Genomic DNA, 14,540 nt, shown 5'->3' on the forward strand with positions numbered 1-14,540 from the left:
AGGATTTATAGCCGCTCTGTACATCCTACGCAGAGGGACGTGCCACTTTGTGCTCTTTGGGATTATCACACAGCAGCAGAGACTTGGAGCCCGCTGTGTAAGGGACAGGTGAGTGGAGATGCAGGGCTTGGGGCCAGTTCAGTTGCTGCCAAGCAATGTAATGCAGGTGAAGGAAAATCAGGACAGATTTTTGTGCGATTTTTTTTCCTCGGTAGATCTGAATAATTTCCATGTAAACTGATATTAATTTGGGAAATTCTCTTGGCTCTTTAAAGCTGAGAATGGGCTCAGGAGGGCCCTGAAAATCCTCATGAAAGACACAGGAATGCAATAAAGCCAAAGGGGAAACAAAGCAAGCAGATTTCAACTGAAGAATTTTGTTAAGGTCTGTTTTTTCAGGGGAAAACAATCAGTTTTACAGTGGAGGAACGTGAAATAAGTGCTAGGCTGCAATCACAGCAATAGACTTTTTTTCTTGCATATTACTGCGTCCTTTAATAAAAGTACTTTATCAGTTAAAGGCTTGCTCGCCCGTAACTGAGAAAAAATGAGCACATGAAAAAATACATTCTTGCCCCTTGCTCAGCAGTGAAGTTGTTCAGACTTCCTGCGCATGGGATAAGAATTAGTCACCTGTTGGTTTCAGGGGCTGATAGAGTAACTAGGAGATTGTAAATATAAAGGAAAGCTGTAGGAGCTTGATTCTGAACTCATCATAGTTAATCCAGAATCTGGATAATTGAAGGCATGACTACAGAGTTTCCATGTGCTTTTATATGCTTGTGGTGCCCCTACTGAGTAGTTCTGTGAAAGTTTATTACTCTTTATCTGTTAATCAAGAAGTATTTTGCATATGCTGTTAGAAGCATCACACAGCGGCACACTTTACAGGTTTGGATTTTTTTCTTCCTTCTGGCAAAATTCGTGCTGCGAGTTATGAGATTATAAAAATTTAAGGAGCAGACCCTGGGTTTGTGGCGTGTACACTATATATTCATCTTTCCTCATGAGCTGCGGGTGGAATCAGCACTGCGCTACTCTGACTTTGTGCAGACTTTGTGCATTCTGCTGCATCTTTGCCACCATCCAGCTGGAGCAACACTGAATTTGTATTTGGATTTTTTTTCAAGCCCCTGTTAGCAAAGGGTTAGTTTGTTACTGCAAAGTAAACTTGGAGCAGAAGTTAGAGCTCATTATGCAGTTCAGGAAACTGGGTGCTGTCACTTGGAGGCTGACAGAGAAAAAGAGGATTGTATATATTAGATTTTAGGATTTTTTTTAAAAACCCCACAATAATATTCCTATTTTTAGGATAATTCCAAAGTAACATTCAGATATTTTATTCCAAATAAACATTTTGTCCAGCAGGGGATTAAGTGCATTTTGCAGGCAGAAAGCATAATACATTTACAGAACTTTATGAATTAATGAAACTTATGTCATTTTTTTAAACATCATTACTTTTGTTCATGTTTGAATGAAAATCTGGGTGAGGTGAAATGACACGTGTTATTCTGGGTTTTTCCACTTTCCTGTTTTCATCATGCAAGAACCAAATGTGTTTATTTTACTGGCAAAATGAAGACAATCATATGATTTTGTGTAAGTCTTTTGAGATTGTTTGCAAGTTTTTGCTCTTCTGCATGTCTGCTTCCTCCCAGCTGGGGGCTGGCTGTTGTATGGAAAGGCCAACCACGTCACGGAAAAGCCCTGTCTCTGATCAGATGGGCTTAATATAAACCAGGTTTGCTAAGAAAGAATTAAAGAGGCAGCCCCGAAGCAGGAGAGGATTTACTTCGGCTGAGCAGCTCAGTGTACTACACCGCACCGAGGGAGAAGAGCAGCACGAGCAAAGGACGCGGCTGCCTGGAGGAGCCTGGCAGAAGTAAGGCAGCACTGGCTCGGACACAGTCTTTAACTGTCGATGCTAGAGACCCAGACAGCTAAAGGCAGTGTGGAGTATGAAAACCAGTTTGAACTTGGAACGCAATGTGTGACAGGGACTCAATTGGCTTTGTTTAATGAAGGATTATAATTTGTTAGGGGCAAAACCGTAAAATGTTCATATTTGTGACTGTTTAATGTGCGACTGTTTATTGCAAGTTGAGAGTTAGGCTCTGTTGTTTGACTGAATCAGAGCTGGCTTTCCTCATCTCGTCGTTTCAGCAAGGGAAAAAATGCATTTTAAAATTCAGCTTCAGTAAATATTTCATTTTGTTTGTGAAGCAGTCTTTGCTTGGTGCGTGATTTCTAGTTAGATGTGTTTCTTGGTGACAAAGTTACTGTGACTAGGACTAGGCAAACAATCTCATTTTGCCTTAAGTACTGTGCATCACAGAGGAAATATTGCGTATGCGGTAATAAGTTCAGGTAGAGTGTGCTTTTTCTGTATATTTTTTCTATGTCCTGCTGTGCATTTATTCTAAGAAGTTTTCAGGCAGTTTTGTGTGAAAAGAAATAGCGATTTGTACATGTTGTTTTGATGTGATTCTGTACTTTTTTTGTTCACCACTTATTATTCAGATTTGAAAGTGGTTGGGTGCATTTTATGGACGATTACCTTATTTACTAATATGGAGAAGAGGGCTGAGAAATGTCAGATATATGGCAAAAAGCAAATTGTCTAAATAACTGTCACTTTGGGAACTGGAATGCGTCAAAGTAACTTTCCTAAAAATGGTAGCTGTTGGCCCGTGAGAATGACATCACCATCCTCTGCCTCCAAGCAAGGCAAAATAGAGTTTGCTGAGTAAAATGTAATTAAAAGCCATGCTTAGATAAGAAGAGCTAACCCATCTAACTGATTGTGCAGTAAATGAAGTTGTTGATTTAATATCTGTAAATCTGTGAGCTTTTTCTCCCAGTGCTACCTCCTTTAGTGGGTAGAACCTGTACCTCCTCAGAAAAGCTGTTAGACTTGGCTGTGTCCTCCCTAAAAAGCCTAAAAAGCCACCGTCTGAAGCAGCCATTCTTTGTTTACCTGGCCATAGATGAGACCCAAATCTGCCCCATCATAGTAAGACTTACTTGCCTGGCTCTTTTCTCATATCAGGACTGTCTAAGGGTGCAGTGAGTGATGCCTTATTGCTTTCTCAAAAGCTTCAGCTCTTAACTGAGACAATATGAAAGATGCTGTACACCCAGCTGTACTAGGAGTTGGAGGCAATTGGGACCGGTGCCTCTGTTTGCCCCCAGTTAAGCACAAAGGATGGGCTGCAGTACCTGTAGGTGCTGCCTGTACCGTAGGCTGCCTCTCAGCAGGTGTGCAGCTCCCATGTAGGGCAGCTCCGGAGAACACTGCCCCTTCCTTCTCCTCCTGGGACACAGCAATGCCTCACTCTCACCAGGGCTGGCCTGCACCTAGCACAACCATGAGCTTGTGAAAGCTAGAAAAGATAGGATTTCACATGTGAGGGTGGTATCATCCCTAGGAAAAAGTCTCTGACTCACTACTAGAAATACTTCTTTATGTTCCAGCAACTATGAAAGACTGCAGAAAGTCTTGTTTTTCTTTTGTTGTATACTGGAACCCTATAAAAGAACAGGACATGCAGCCTTGAAGTTAATAACAGGTGTTAATGTGTTTCTAAATGTTCAGTAGCTAACACTTGTGATTTTCCTATTTCTCACTAGGGGAAAAAATGACCCTCAACAACGTTACCATGCGTCGCACCCACAACAGCAGCCTGCAGCAGCAGCAGCAGCGATGGAGCATCCCTGCTGATGGCAAGAATCTGCTGGTCCAGAAAGACTCCAATGAGTACAACCCACAGAAGCGATACACCATCAGTCCTGATGAATACTACAGAAAGAGTTGGTCCTCGGAGTCGTCTGACTCTGTCATCTCCTCTGAGTCTGGCAGCAATTGCTACCGGGTGGTGCTGATCGGGGAGCACAGCGTAGGCAAGTCCTCGCTAGCCAACATCTTTGCGGGGGTGCATGACAGCATCGACAGCGACTGTGAGGTGCTGGGAGGTAGGTCATTATGCCCTGGGGTGTTTGGGTTTGCTTGCAATCAGCCCTGCCAGTAGTAATTGGCACAGAAAATCAGAGAGGCCATTTAATAAAAAATTGAGGCAACAAACATTTCGATCTGATCATCAAAATTGATTCAACACATGCATCTCACTTAGAAAATGAAGAAAGCAAAATAGGATGAGTAACATACTAACAATGATCAAAAGTCTCTGAAAGAGAACAATTCAGATTCTCATGCTATTTCATTTCAAAATACCTGCTGGAAGCTGCCTCATTCCTGCCTGTGATGATGCTACCCAGAAGGCTGGTTCAACACTCATTCTGGTCCAACATCTGTCACCACTGGCTCCGTGGGGCTGGCTCCAGCTTTCTATGGGGGAGAGAAAACAACTCAAGGTCCTCATGGTCTATGAGAATGAAATGCTTGGAAATAATAAGCTGAGTCCTTCAAGCACCTACAAAATACTAGCTATTAGAAGTCATCTCAGCCTTTCTGTATAAACACCTAACCTCAGCATAGGCTGTATGGAGTTTAAGTAAAATATATCTCCTCCTCATTTCATGTTAGTTGCCCAGCACGGGTTCCCCCAGGGGAAAACCAGACAAAGGTCCTTCATCAGTATAGTAAAATTCCCATTGCCCAAGCAGAGGGAAAAGGCACAAGCTGTAGAGCTTTCTTGGACACTTCCCCCTCACCACTGTCCCCTGCTTTAGTTAGGCTTGTGAAATGTTCTTCAAACCAAAAGAGCAGGTCCTGCAGAAGGTGAAGGTGTGCCACAAAGCCCTGAGCTATAGTGTGTGCGATGTCGGTGTGGAAGAGTTGTGCTGCAACAGAAATCTGCTGTGGCTCTAAGGAGGCAGACGCTGTCACCTTTGGAGGACATGCAGGTTGCTGGCTGGTTTTGCTTCTCAGTATGCAGGACTCTCCTCCTCTCTCCTGTATCGCTTCCCTCTCCTGCCTGTAATCCCTTGGTACAATGGTGCCAGTGCTAGCACAGAGAATTTCTGGGCTCCTCTTCCAGTCCTCAGTGAAGCACAGGCAGAGCAGCTTTTTGTGTCTTTACCTCTCCAGGTAGGAGAGGTTTTACCCGGCATCAGGAAGGTTGGACCCACATTTTCCTTGCTTGGTGTCACAGACTGGGGGGGCACAGGTCTTTGTGCCTTTGGGGATTTGAAGTTCCCCACAGCGCAGTCGCTCTGAATCTATTGTTCAGGTGTGCTTTGGCCTTCAGTTTCTACCACCAACTTTTCCTATAATCCTACCAAGTCCTCAGCCTGGAGTACCCTGATGAAAGGTTTCCTAGTGCTACACCAGTGAACTAGAGTAGGACCCTTGGGCAAGCAGAAAAGGCAGCTGGTTAGCTTTGCATACCCCTGTCAGACAGTTTCCTTCTCCTCCATGCAAAGCTGTATGGTTTCCTCTTTCCTTCATGCTCTCAGCAATATCAATTTGATTGCAGTCAAGGCCAGCTCCTCTGAGGTATCAGAAAAATTTCTATTGTTATATTTCTCTCCTTATTTAGTGTCAGTTTAGAAAGAAGTATGAGATGAACTAATGCTCACTTTCAGTGTGTTTTATATTCTACGGGAGTCCCTTAGGATTGACCAAGGTGCAAATTGGTGCTGAATATGACCATTTGGGCATAATATTTTCAGTGACTGTGATTATGTATTTGTAGCCTCTCCATGTGCAACAGAGTGGAGAAGGAGTCTTCTGCATCTTGTCCTCTGGTGTATATGGAGCTTGTTCCCATGCAGGTGCTCGACCAGTTGAAGAAACTATTCTCCAAACTGTAGCTTGCAAACTGAGAACGTTATGACAAGAGGGGTTGGTTTCAAAGTAGCCACCTCACAGAGGGAATACAGCTGTGTTTACGGACTGGCTTTGCAACTAACTCATGAACAAAAGTGCCATGCTATTGGGACTGCAAGGGAAACTGCTTTTCTTGATTATCTTTGTGTATTTAATCTCTCCATTTTAAGCTGTGTCAAGCCCATGCTCTTTTTTATTTTGCTTAAAATGTGTAATATTTTTGGCTCATCCTTTTGCATGGATGCAGATTCCTGGCTTTGAGGAAAGGCTCTGATTATAATTTAGGGGAAAGTTCACTCCACTAATATCCAGCAGAAGTTTTATGAGTCAAGGGTTAAGACACAGTCCTATCTACAAGTGTGGTTGGAACAGACCCCTTAAACACTGCAGTGAGACAGTGAGAGGTGTGGTTTGCCCAGAAGCCCAAAGCCTGGTATTTTTCACTGACCAGAAATACAAGATTAGACATGGGTCCAAACCCCATATTCCTCATCCAAATGTCCCCAGGTTTGGGGAAAGAAGGAAGATTAGTATCTGAAGCAGAAGCTAGACTGAGATTTCACAGCAAGGGTTGATCAAAATTATGAGTGGGAAGATCTGCCCCCCCCCCCAGATCTAAGCAGAACTTTGTCACATGGCTTTTATAATCTAGGTATGAATTTTTGTGGCCTCAGTACAAAATAACTGAACTTCTGTGGTTTGTTGATTCTTTTGTTTTTTGACATCAAAGGTAATGTGGGAAACGGTGAAATGTGAAAGAACTAGGACGCAGCAGAAGTCTCAGCCTTTCTAAAATTCAACAGCTCTTGTCTCAAAAAACCCTGTCCTCATTGCTTGGTAGGCTGTTAGCTGTATTGCTCTCAGCAGCGGTGACTGCTCACCCGTAAACTGTCCCTGCTAAAGCGAAAGCAAATATTTTCCATTACTCAGCCTTGCTGGACTCTGCTGCTCCCATGGGGCAAATGTTCAGCCTTTGGATATTTCTTCCACTGGCTCTATTTTCTCTCTCCCACATAAGATAAAGAGAGCCAAAATAATGAACATTTCGTTTCCTGATCCTTCAGCCTCCTTCATATATCATGGAAAGTAAGACAACCAGTAATGAACAGAGAGAGGTTCAGTGCTGATAGAAATGAGGAAAGAACTGAATGTAAGCCAGCATAAAATTTGGCGCAATAGCTTGAACTGTGAATGAATTATACGTATTTAACGACTTGGTTTTTTGTAAGGTACATGATGCCACAAAGCAGTATTTTCCCAACATTTCTGCTTTTCTTTCCAGAAGACACGTATGAACGAACGCTGATGGTGGATGGGGAAAGTGCAACCATTATACTGCTCGACATGTGGGATAATAAGGTACTTTTATTTCTTCTAGTCAAATGCCAAAAGAAAAGTGCAAATGAGTGAGTGCTAATATCAAAAGTAGGTATCTTTTGGGAAAGAAAGTAGGTGTTTTCCGTACTTCAGCGTCAGGGAAAATGCAAGGTTAACCCCACCCCCACACCAAGACAAGCATGCCTAACGGCTCTGAGTATGAGCCTGAGAAGCGCAAAACTCTCTTATTTTTTTAATGATAAAACAAAACATTCAAGCCATTTTCCAGACCATGCTCATTCCAGACTAAAGCCAACACAATGAATTATCTGGGGCAAGTTTTGCCCTCCTTTGTGGTGAAATATTCATACCATCACTACATTGGAATTACTTTTAGTATAACTGTGATTCAAACCGTACCCATTACAGTTACAGCAGGAATGTATTTGGATCCTCTAATGTTATACTTTCTAAGTAAAATCTGTTCAGGCCATAATGATGTCTGACTGTTTTGTTTGAACAGTGTGAGGGAGAATGGATTCGAGACCACTGCATGCAAGTGGGAGACGCATACTTGATTGTTTACTCCATCACAGACCGGGCGAGCTTTGAGAAGGCCTCTGAACTCAGAATACAGCTCCGCAGGGCACGCCAGAAAGAAGACATCCCCATAATTTTGGTTGGCAACAAAAGTGACCTTGTTAGGTGCCGTGAAGTTTCAGTGGCAGGTAAGGAAAATGATGAGGATAAAAACGACATAAATGTTAAGTCATCTAGTAGCTTTTGAATGAAAGACTAGCTCTGGCTGAGGGAGTACGCTGTGATCAGGACAGGGCAATAAAAGAGCAATAAAACAGCAGAGGACTGGAACAGAGGGCAGAGGACTGGGAGGGGTCTGCCAGGTCCTTAAGCCTCCCTTGGTAATGCTGTTACATGTCACGTAATCCCTTTTGTAAATTAAGTACCGTCATAAAAGCGGCTTGAATGTCTTCCCTTCCAGCTCATAGTGTAAGACCACTGCAGTATGTGATTTCTCTGGTAGCTGGAAACCCTTTGGGTTTCCAATACATGTTTCTGCATAATGAATTTATCCCCCTTTGTTCTGCTGTGAAAGATTATCTCTTCATTTAATCCCTTCACTGATGAATTAAAATTCCCTCTCACCCTTCATTTTGCTAGTCTGGGCAGGGACTATGCAGCTTTTCAGGAGAGGTCTCTTTACTGCCTTGCCTTGGGATGTTAAACCAGCCCTCCCTCTCCTGCATATGAAAGAATAACTGGCCTGTACCACTCTCCCAGGGCCCAGGGAGCCTAAGTCTGTAAATAGGAATAGAGAGACTGCTGAGAAAGCTGCTGCTGGTTCTCAAGGTCTGCAGTCACACACACACAGAGTCACAGAATGGTTGGCTTGGAAGGCACCTTCAAAGATCATGTAGTCCAACCCCTCTGCCATGGGCAGGAACATCTATCACTAGTCCAGGTTACTCAAAGATTCATCCAACCTGCCCTTGAACACTTCCAATGATGACAACTTCTCTGGGCAAGCTGTTGAAGTGCCTCACCTCCCTCACAGTAAAAAAAATCCTCCTTATGTCCAATTTAGATCTACCTTCTTTCCACCATTTAAAACCATTTTCCCTTGTCCTGTCACTACAGGGCCTGGTAAACGACTTTCTCTGTCTTTCTTATAAGCCCCCTTTATGTATACAAAGGCTGCAATAAGGCCTCCCTGGAGCCTTCTCTTCTTCAGGCTGAACAGCCCCGACTTTCTCAGACTGTCTTCATAGGAGAGGTGTTACAGCCCTCTGCCCATCTTTGTGGCCCTCCTCTGGACCTGCTCCAACAGGGAGAGTCTTCCTTGAGGCTTGGGTGACACAACATAACACACAGCAATGCATTAGATGACATCATCTTGGCCCATCATAAACAAGGGTTTCTCTGCTTGACATTTTCTTACATCTGCAACGGTTCCACTCTTCTATCTCCCAATAGATCTAGACATTTTTTTTCCACTGGGGATGAGCACAGTTCTTCTAGCCCCTCTCACAGTTGCCCCAAGTGAAGAATTTGAACTGAGGAGTACATCAGGAGCCCAGGGGTGCCTATTTGCCCTCTCATTCCTCTCTGCCCCACTTGAAACTTTTGAAAGATGGCAGGGGCACGCATGTCATTTTAGTCATCCTGGTGATTAGTTCACGGCAAGCCAGAAGACAAACAGACTGGCTTGCCTGTGAGAGAGAGCTGTCAGGTATAGCTTAGGTTCACATAATTAAGGATAAGAACTATGATTTCAGATGTACGTCTAAAGTCACAGGCGTAGTTCTGCCTCTGTTTGTTTTGTACATGTGTCTGTTCACACCAAAGTTCCAAGGCCCTGGTTTACATTCATGACCCGTGGGGGAGCCTGGGCTCTGCCTCCTATGGGGACAAGAGCTGTGCTGTGCACGTGGAGGATGCTGTCATCAGCCTTTATTGCAGCTTGAGGGAGTCCGCATGTAAGATGACCAGGTGGTTTTAAGTCACGGCTGACCTCTCAGCCTTAGGTTCCTTGGCACAAGTCAGTCAGCCCTAGCTCCCTTCACAGCCGTTGGCAGGGACTGGGCTTTTCCAGGTTGAGATTCACCCCCCCTTGCTGGGCAGGCAGTGTGACACAGAGCAGATGACGCATGGGCTAGCAGGGAGCATAGGATGATTAGAGATTTATCTGTTCCTATATTAGGCTTGAGGAATTCCCCTGGTGGTGCTGACTCGTGGCAGCCTGTGGCTGCTTTACCTCCCCCCCTGCTCGTGATGCCTCGTGACATATCCACCTTGCAATTTTGCAGAGGGACGAGCCTGTGCTGTCGTCTTTGACTGCAAGTTCATCGAGACCTCGGCAGCCGTGCAGCACAACGTGAAAGAGCTGTTTGAAGGCATTGTGCGGCAAGTCCGGCTCCGCAGGGACAGCAAGGAAAAGAACGAGAAGCGGCTGGCATACCAGAAACGGAGAGAGAGCATCCCCAAGAAAGCCAGGCGGTTTTGGGGCAAAATAGTTGCCAAGAACAAGAACATGGCCTTCAAACTCAAGTCCAAGTCTTGCCATGACCTATCGGTACTTTAAGAACATTGGACTGTGCCACAGCTTGTGGCATTTTGTGGACGTTATCTAACTATGTCGTGGGACAATCAATCAATCTATATTAGATTGGGCTATCAAAGTGACTTAGGTTCACAGTTGTGATTGTGATGATACGTGCTGGCATAAGAACAGCACAGTGCATGGAAATATCTCTCTCTCTTTTTTTGTTGGTAGTTTTAAAAGAGAAGTATAGACCAGAATGACCCAAAGTTATGCTGGGAAGTGTTCTGGAGTATACCTGTTGTTTCTCCTCTCACCTATGGATAATAGTGTAAGAACCTCCAACTGTCATGACCTGGGAAGTGAATACTACAATCTTTACTCTTTCTCTTTGTTATTATTATTTCTTTTTTTAAAACTGTGTAAAGAATCGGTGAACTGACTTGGGATTGGTCCTTTGCCAGTTGGCTGGTCTGGCTTGAGCACCCACAGCTGAAAAACCTGCATTTTTGTAGAATAGCCACGAAGACACTTTTTTTTTTGTAATTATTTCAAGGATTCGTTTTAATGAGTTTACACATCTCTTACTTTGAAAATAGTTAAAGGAAAAATCCTATAATCAAACAAATTTTCCTCTCATATTCTCATATTATGGGACTGTTTAAAAATCATAGTAAAATTAAAGTGCAAATTGTATCAAAGTGCATCAAGTGCAGGATGCCAAACCTTTATAAATCACCTGAGCATTTTAAGAAACAACATGGACTTCTTGTATCCAGCCTTGGTCTTTCTCTATGCCAGAGCTATGCTGTATTTATTGTTGTGCAAAATAACAAGCATTTTAATGTTGAGGGAAAATGTATTTATTACCAAGTTTCTTAAAAGAATAATGTTAATTTTATTACTGTTTTCTATCTAATATCTTTTTTCAGATATGCAAGTTTTTACTTACATGCCTTGTAATAAAATAAATAAAATATATTACTGCCTTTGAGCCTCCGTGGGAAATCCCTAAGAACTTTTTCAAGTTGAGAAAATATTTTGAATGCTGGGCACGATTGCTACATGACAAGTACAGCGAGGATTCCTTACATCTCTGAACACAGGCTACTTAGCAACCTAGGATCACAAAGCAAGAATTACCCACAGCCCCAAAGCTATGAGTGCACGGTATCCCTCGTGTGCAGATGCGCTTGTGGTGGCAGAGGCAAAAATAAATCGTTCTTTAAAAAGGTATTTGGCCGTAAGCCTGAAAACACTTTAGAAATGTAGGTGAGTACTGTCATCCCAATTTTGGAGATGAAAAGAACTGAAATGCTACATCCAGGCACAGAAAGCAGGTAGCTGGCACGATGTGCCCTAATCCTCAGTTAGTATGGGGCGTAATTGTTTTACTTTCCTCCTGACTATGCTGGGTTTTTGTGGGCATATTGCAGAGTTCAGGGTAGAGGTACAGTCATCATATTTTGCCCGCAGATGGCTCAGGAAAGCCAAATGTCCAGCCTGGCAGCTTACCTTCCTTGATGATGAAGGCAACAAAATGTGACACTAAGAAGGTGAGAACTGGGTTCCTCATCTTGGGCTGCGCAGCTTTCATGCACCAACACTCTGGAAAGGAGCTTGCTAAGTGTTTGCCCAACATTCCCTCTGCTGAGGGGATGACTTTTAGCACTTCGCTAGGGGTAAAATACCACACTGCAGGATGACTCTGCACTTGTGTCGTATTAAAATCTCCCTGGAAGGGAATTCCTGATCTAGATTAAACTGTTGGCAAGAACAGAGAACAACATTTTGAATAGAGCACAGACAAGATCCCTGTCGCTGACTTTGAATGAATGCTTTTGAGTTGTCAGCATGCAACTTAAGCATGTCTAGAGAATCATACTGACTCTGATACCAGTTTTCAAACTTTTAAACTCTCAGAACCTTTTCCCCATTCAAGAATGGAAACAAAATAGCACAAATTAAACAATATTTTAAGATTATTTTTAAGGACTGAAAGTATAGCTGAACACAACCAGCACATTTCCTTAGTCTGTTCTCTATCTGTCAAGCTATGGACCCAACAAATATAAACCAAACAGGTTTTGAAGAATTATAAAATGTCCATGTTGATCACATAGCCTTTAGGGGTAAAAGCCATCCATGTTCGCAGAATCACTGGACACATAGATGGTATAATAAAAATTTGGAGTTACTGAGTAAATTTTCATGCCCTCACTCCTCTTCTTCCACTCCTTCCCAGGATAACAAAATGTTCTTCTAAAAAGTGTGATTTTTTAAAGAAAAAAACCCCATTGTGGTAGGCCCATTCCCGAGAGCTGCCACAAAGAGCCATGCAGCGGTCATGCACAGCATGTCATACCACCACATTTTTCCCATGGCCGTGGAGAACAGACATCACTGCAAGTCTGTCTTCTGGGGCTGCTGCTGGTCCCTCTGAATAGCAAAGCACTGCCTTTGGACCAAAATAATTTAAAGAGCTATCTCCACCTTGCACATCCCAGCCAACCTCCCACTGGCCCTCCTGGTCCACCCTGCAGGCTCCTGGCTTGCTCTGGGTTTTCAGGGAGAGCATGGAGGAAGCTGTGGGGTGAAGAGCCACCAGCAACAGCATCTCCTCCAGGGAACTGTTGCTTCAGTTTGCTCAGACACTGTGGGGTGTGTTACTATCTGACCTCTGGATATGGAGTGAGTGAGCTGGTGCTGAGGATCCACACTCTGCATGTTTCAGGGCTTTTCTTGCTTTGGACCATGTCTAGCCTGGTCCTGTGGACCAAATGCCCACCTGAGACTGCAATGCCTGAGTTGCATTCCTGATGGGCACGGTGAATTTCACCTGGAAACAACCCTGGTCATCTGCTGTGACCTGCATGGCTTCAGCGGGTTGTGGACACAGAGGAAGAGCCAGGGATTTCTTCTGCAGCTTCTGAGATGAGTCTGAGTCATGGTTTTAGCTGATCCTTACCAGATTATCAAATGCAGAAATGCTTACTATATATAACAGCTAGTGTACCTGGAATGACTAATTAATATTAATTTAATTGGGACTGCTGACATTTCAAACCCTTAATATCCACAGTCCCTTTGTTCATCTTAGATGTGAGTGTCCAATACCATGGAACGGATCAATCAGCGATTCTAATCACTGCTCTGGCTATTTATTTAGTCAGGGCTACAATGACAGATCCTAATGCGATAATTACAATGTCGGCCTCAGAGATCTGGCAGTAGCTGTGGAATATGTGAGTCACAACAGCGAGCGCACGAAGGCCAAAATGGCAAAACTCTTGGAGTCCAAATAAAATAAAATAAATACAGCAAAAAAAAGAAGTATAGGAACACACAAAATGTCAACTGTCGTGCAATAGCTGTTACAAAAAGCTCTTTTTAGGAAGATAGATCAGATCAGCAAAAGGAATTAGACGGCATGTCCAGCTTTAATTAATTTAATCATGACAGATTAACTGCAAGAAGAAAGATTTACTTATGCTTTGGGACAAAACTACACTAAGGAATAATTAATTGTTATGGCACTATGTGGATTTGTAGGGTGTGCTATGTGCTTCTGGATTTGGGAGAATTATTGGTAAAATTTAGTGAAGTAGAAGAACGACATTTTCAATAAAATCAATGGATGCACTGTGGTTTTAACCCTCACTTACACAAACCTTTCAACATCAACCCCCTGGAAAGCTTTAAGGACCATGGACCAGAGTTCTCTCTCTCGGGCTGTTTGGAGTGCAAATATAAATGGGAGAAAGGGCTCCTGACAACAGCGGTCCTAGTGATGCTAATGTGATCTACAGAGGGCTGCAGCAGTTTACTTCTGTGCAGTATTGCCTCTACAGTCAGCTGCAGCTCTTCTTCTCTGGGAAGGTTTTTTAGAGAAAGATGTGTCATCCAGAGAAGGGATGAGGTGCTAAGGAGTAGTAGTGGTGTTTTACTGGTGAGATCCCTGGACTAATATATTTGTGAAGCTCCAAAAGTGAACCCTGCAACTCATTCCTTGCAATGCCTCTGAAGACTGTACTGCTGAATGTGTTGCATAAATCATTCCTGTGTCTGACCCACAAGTGCAGGAGATAAAAGCTGGTCAGAGCTGTGGGGCCAGTCCTCCTCTGACTCTCTTTTCTAGACTCACTAGAGACTGATGCTCAGTTAGGAGGGCAAATGCTGTGGGCTGTGGTGGTGTTCGGCACGCTGCTGGCTTCCAGGTACACAAAAAAATGTTTAGTGAGAACCGTCAACCTTGCCTGCAGTCCCCATCAGTTCTGGTTCAGCAGGGTAGCACAGGACAAAATATGTTTTCTTTGGTGCTTGTCCACTTGTAGAACCCATGCAATGCTAAGAGTGAGGTAGCACCCAAGAGAC

At 43.5% G+C, this 14,540-nt stretch overlaps 1 protein-coding gene across 1 annotated transcript; it reads left to right on the forward strand.

The window, feature by feature from the left end:
• The first annotated feature begins 1,679 nt into the window (after positions 1 to 1,679).
• GEM (GTP binding protein overexpressed in skeletal muscle) lies at positions 1,680 to 11,155 on the forward strand. Its single transcript, XM_009510327.2, has 5 exons — positions 1,680 to 1,885; positions 3,634 to 3,975; positions 7,074 to 7,150; positions 7,632 to 7,836; positions 9,934 to 11,155. Exons 2-5 carry the CDS (start codon positions 3,642 to 3,644, stop codon positions 10,206 to 10,208), a joined length of 891 nt encoding a protein of 296 aa, XP_009508622.2. The 5' UTR covers positions 1,680 to 1,885; positions 3,634 to 3,641; the 3' UTR covers positions 10,209 to 11,155.
• Positions 11,156 to 14,540: the final 3,385 nt, after the last annotated feature.

This window comes from Phalacrocorax carbo, chromosome 2, assembly GCF_963921805.1.
Source record: "Phalacrocorax carbo chromosome 2, bPhaCar2.1, whole genome shotgun sequence".
NCBI lineage: Eukaryota > Metazoa > Chordata > Aves > Suliformes > Phalacrocoracidae > Phalacrocorax > Phalacrocorax carbo.

What these genes read in the sequence shown, in the direction of transcription:
- GEM (XM_009510327.2), top strand. Translation starts at nt 3,642, where the DNA reads ATGACCCTCAACAACGTTACCATGCGTCGCACCCACAACAGCAGCCTG. An exon ending in CGACTGTGAGGTGCTGGGAG is followed by an intron (nt 3,976 to 7,073) that starts GTAGGTCATTAT and finishes TTTTCTTTCCAG; the next exon opens with AAGACACGTATGAACGAACG. An exon ending in TCGACATGTGGGATAATAAG is followed by an intron (nt 7,151 to 7,631) that starts GTACTTTTATTT and finishes TTGTTTGAACAG; the next exon opens with TGTGAGGGAGAATGGATTCG.